The sequence below is a fragment of the Gadus chalcogrammus genome, chromosome 13, assembly GCF_026213295.1.
Source record: "Gadus chalcogrammus isolate NIFS_2021 chromosome 13, NIFS_Gcha_1.0, whole genome shotgun sequence".
NCBI lineage: Eukaryota > Metazoa > Chordata > Actinopteri > Gadiformes > Gadidae > Gadus > Gadus chalcogrammus.
The window spans coordinates 3,195,164-3,199,163 of record NC_079424.1 but is presented as its reverse complement, the minus strand read 5'-3'; the positions used below and the strand labels follow the sequence as shown (position 1 = coordinate 3,199,163).

The following is a 4,000-nucleotide window of genomic DNA, read 5'->3' as shown; positions in this document are numbered from 1 at the left end:
GTATCCCCTATTCAATCCTACCCTATTCAATTAAATCCTGTCTGAACCTTCTCCGTCTCAGGAGGCAGCGTTTGTTGGCTGGTAACCAGAAGGTCGCTAGTTTGATCCCCTCACCCTCACTGCTCCCGACGAGCCTGCATGGTTGACACCGCCGTCGGTGTGTGAATGTGTGTATGAACGGGCGAACGCAATATTGTACAGCACATTGAGTGGCCACTGGTTAGAAAAGCGCGGTATGGATAAAGTCCATCCTCAAACTCAACAGCCAGCCGGAACAACTCCGGATAACGTTCGCGACATCGGGTCGCCGCGGCTCCTCTCCAATCGGCCACATGCCCCGCGGAGCGCCGCGCGGACGGGCACGCCGTGCGTCATGTGACGCACGTGAGCGAGCTGGGAGATTACTTCGCCCCGGCCAGCGGCTGGCGGCCATAAACGTTCCGTCTTATGGGCGGCAATCTCCACGGAGATAAGTGTTATGGTGGGGGCCCACGCAGGGAAGTCAAACAAGTCATTACGGGCTCGGATAAAAAAAAGAACGGAGGGGTCCGGGCGGATGTCTCCGTCTGTCGTCTGTCCGTCCTCCCCCTGCTCTGCCCGGCAGGAGGAACCCTTTCACCTCTCTCCGTCGAGCCGCTCGGGGCCGTAGCTGTGGAGCCTTTACCCTAACCGCTACTGGTTAGGGTAAAGGGTTGTGGGTTCAGCCCTGCCTGTTGACGCCCTTGAGCAAAAGTGCCCTACCGCCCAACCTGCTCGTTTGTGAGCCGGGCAGCTGGAGAAGCCAGACTGTAAGACCCTCTGGTTCAAAAAGTAGCTCTGAAACAAACTAAAACGGGGACCAGCAGCCGTGTAAAGGGAAGCCCATCGTCATAAAGGGCATCCACGGTCAACTCAAAGCCTGAGCTCACTCTCCCTCTCTCTCTCTCTCTCTCTCTCTCTCTCTCTCTCTCTCCCCCCCCCCCCTCTCTCTCTCTCTCTCTCTCTCTCTCTCTCTCTCTCTCTCTCTCTCTCTCTCTCTCTCTCTCTCTCTCTCTCTCTCTCTCTCTCTTTCTCTCAATCTCTCCCTCTCTCTCTCTCTCTCCCTCTGTCTCTGTCTCTCTCGCTCTCTCTCTCTCTCTCTCTCCCTCTCTCTCTCTGTCTTGCTCACTCTCTCTCTTTCTCTCAATCACTCCTTCTATCTCTCTCTCTCTCTTCCTCTGACTCTCTCTCTCGCTCTCTCTCTCTCTCTCCCTCTGACTCTCTCTCTCTCTCTCTCTCTCTCTCTCTCTCTCTCTCTCTCTCTCTCTCTCTCTCTCTCTCTCTCTCCCTCTCTCTCTCTCTCTCTCTCTCTCTCTCTCTCTCTCTCTCTCTCTCTCTCTCTCTCTCTCTCTCTCTCTCTCTCTCTCTCCCTCTGTCTCTCCACCACATTCTCTTACGGACTTCCCCTTTGATTAAAGTCTCCAGCTGATGTTCTAGAGACGAAGGGCTGCAGAGTCGGTCCCTTGAAGGACGGGGGCAGACGCCACCGATGGCTCAGGTCTCAATGCCGGTCACCGACCCCCAAGGCGGCCGCCATTTTGGCCCACTGACCCGAACGTAAGAGACTCAAACATCCCAATCCCGTTCTCCGGCAGCATCCCCGAAGCTGTGCAGGGTTTAAGGGGGTGTGCATGGGGCTGTGCAGTGAGTCCATCGTGGGGTCAATCCCCTCCAGAGTGTGGTGTTGATGAGAGGCTCAGGGTGCATTTAAAGAGGCAGCCCCTCCTGGTCACCGAGCGCCTGATAGGGTCTGGAACCCATGTCCTCCAGTGCACTCTGTCCGACCACCACACAGGACCCTGTTAGCAGCCTGCAGAGGACCGAACTCTGAGGAAGTCTCGAAGTACGAGGTATGGCTGACTCTGACTTGTTTAAAGGCTGGATTTAATAACAGGCTTGTACGTCTGTTTTGCATATCTCTGGTTTGCACAAGGAAATTGGGGAATACCTGTACAAAATCTTATCAGCTAGTTAAATTTCCCCGTAAGCGTTATAACAGTTTGTCGGATGTAGTACCGTTTTTCGGTTGCCTTTTTCCCTTGGTTCCGTGTTTCAGGTGGCACGTGCTCACGTTCTACCTGAAACACGGAACCAAGGGAAAAAGGCAACCGCGAAACGCCCTGGGTGGTTTGACGTTAGAGTTGCAGCCTTTGAGCGTGACGGAACTTATTCGATTGACTCTTTTTGGGTGAACAGTGATCGATCAGTGTCCTCAGTGAGCAGGTAGGGGTTGTGTGTCATCCTGCTCAAGGACGCCTCCGGGTTTGGAGGGAGGTTTACCACCCTACCCAGGACCGCCGGACTGCGGGGGGGGGGGGGGGGGGGGCAAGGCAGAGGGGGGCACATGGGAACAAAAAAATAATAATAATTAAAAAAACAAAACATTATTTATTTCGAATTTTCTCCCCCCCCCCCCCCCCAACAATCGTCTCTCCCCCACCTCCCCATCAACAATTTCACCCCCCACCCCCACACCCGGCCCCCTCAACAATTCTGCGCAGGGGGCTGGAAGGGGGAATTCGGGGGGGGGGGGGGGGGGCATCAGTACCTCTTGCATACAGGGCCCAGAATTTGGTGCTACGGCCCTGGCCCTACCCACCAGACCGTCCTCCCAGCCACCTGATCCAGCTCCACCCTCTAACCATGAACATCCCCTCTTGGTTCCGTTGCCAGGTGGCCAACATGTCCAACCCTCTCGACGGCGCGGTCTACGGCGCGCGGCTGGCCCCCATGGGGGCACCCCACGGCGAGCGGACCCCCCGGGTCCCCGGGGACCCCTGGGGCCCCCAGGAGGAGAGCAAGCCCTGCCTGGAGCCCCTGGAGCGCGGCCTGCCGGGCCTCTACCTGTCCTGCTTCGACATGCTCCTGACGGAGGACGCCACCTGGCTGCTGAAGCTGTCCGACGGCGCCGCCGCCCCCGCCGCCCTGTTCCCCCCGGGGCACCGGGCCCCTGGGGGCCTGGCGCCGGAGCCCAGCAGGGGGGAGCCGGAGCAGTGCCCGGTCATCGACAGCCAGGGCCCGAGTCTGTCCCCGGGGGACCTGAGCGGCCAGGAGGAGGAGCGGTCCCTGGAGCAGGTCCAGACCATGGTGGTGGGCGAGGTGCTGAAGGACATCGCCACGGCCTGCAAGCTGCTGAACATCACCCCTGGTGAGGCCGCCTCCGTCCCCCCTCTCTCTCTCTCTCTCTCTCTCTCTCTCTCTCTCTCTCTCTCTCTCTCTCTCTCTCTCTCTCTCTCCCCCTCTCTCTCTCTCTCTCTCTCTCTCTCTCTCTCTCTCTCCCCCTCTCTCTCTCTCTCTCTCTCTCTCTCTCTCTCTCTCTCTCTCTCTCTCTCTCAAGCTGCTGGACATCGACCCTGGTGAGGCCGCCTCCATCGTCCTCTCTCTCTCTCTCTCTCTGCTGCGGGGGGACCTTTAGACCGGACCACGATGGTGGGGGGCTAGGCAGTGTGAGGGTCTGTGCGCTTGTGGAGGTGGAATCTTGTTGGTGCGCTCACAGTATTTGGAGATTTGTTTACAAGTTCAGTTGCAGTTCATTTCCGCCATGGGTCTAAGACTTGATCTAGAAGACTGTACCCTGAGAACAGAGCTGATCTAGAGTCTACCCTGAGAACAGAGCTGATCTAGACTAGTCTACCCTGAGAACAGAGCTGAACTAGAGTCTACCCTGAGAACAGAGCTGATCTAGAGTCTACCCTGAGAACAGAGTTCATCTCTACCCAGAGAATAGCTTTGATCTAGCCTTCTGACAGGTGGCAGGTTGTTTTTGCATCTACTGAAAATTATAAATCTAAAATTACTTTTAGTCGAGATTCACAGGCTGTACAATTTATATTTAGCTGCTTTTACTTATTTCCTCCTTATTATTTGCTGCCTTTATAAGAGATACTTATTCAGATTTGGCAAACATTGCTGTTTGTTTAACCACGAATGCAGATGTTTGTTTGGTCAATATTTTCAATATAAGTTCTCATTGCTTTGAGCT

At 55.8% G+C, this 4,000-nt stretch overlaps 1 protein-coding gene across 1 annotated transcript in view; it reads left to right on the top strand.

The window, feature by feature from the left end:
• The first annotated feature begins 2,661 nt into the window (after nucleotides 1-2,661).
• Nucleotides 2,662-4,000, top strand: part of LOC130402267 (SAM pointed domain-containing Ets transcription factor) — a 5,716-nt gene continuing 4,377 nt past the window's right edge. Inside the window, exon 1 of the mRNA XM_056606412.1 lies at nucleotides 2,662-3,166. Within this exon, the coding sequence (XP_056462387.1) occupies nucleotides 2,662-3,166 (505 nt within the window). The remainder of the gene's footprint in view (nucleotides 3,167-4,000) is intronic.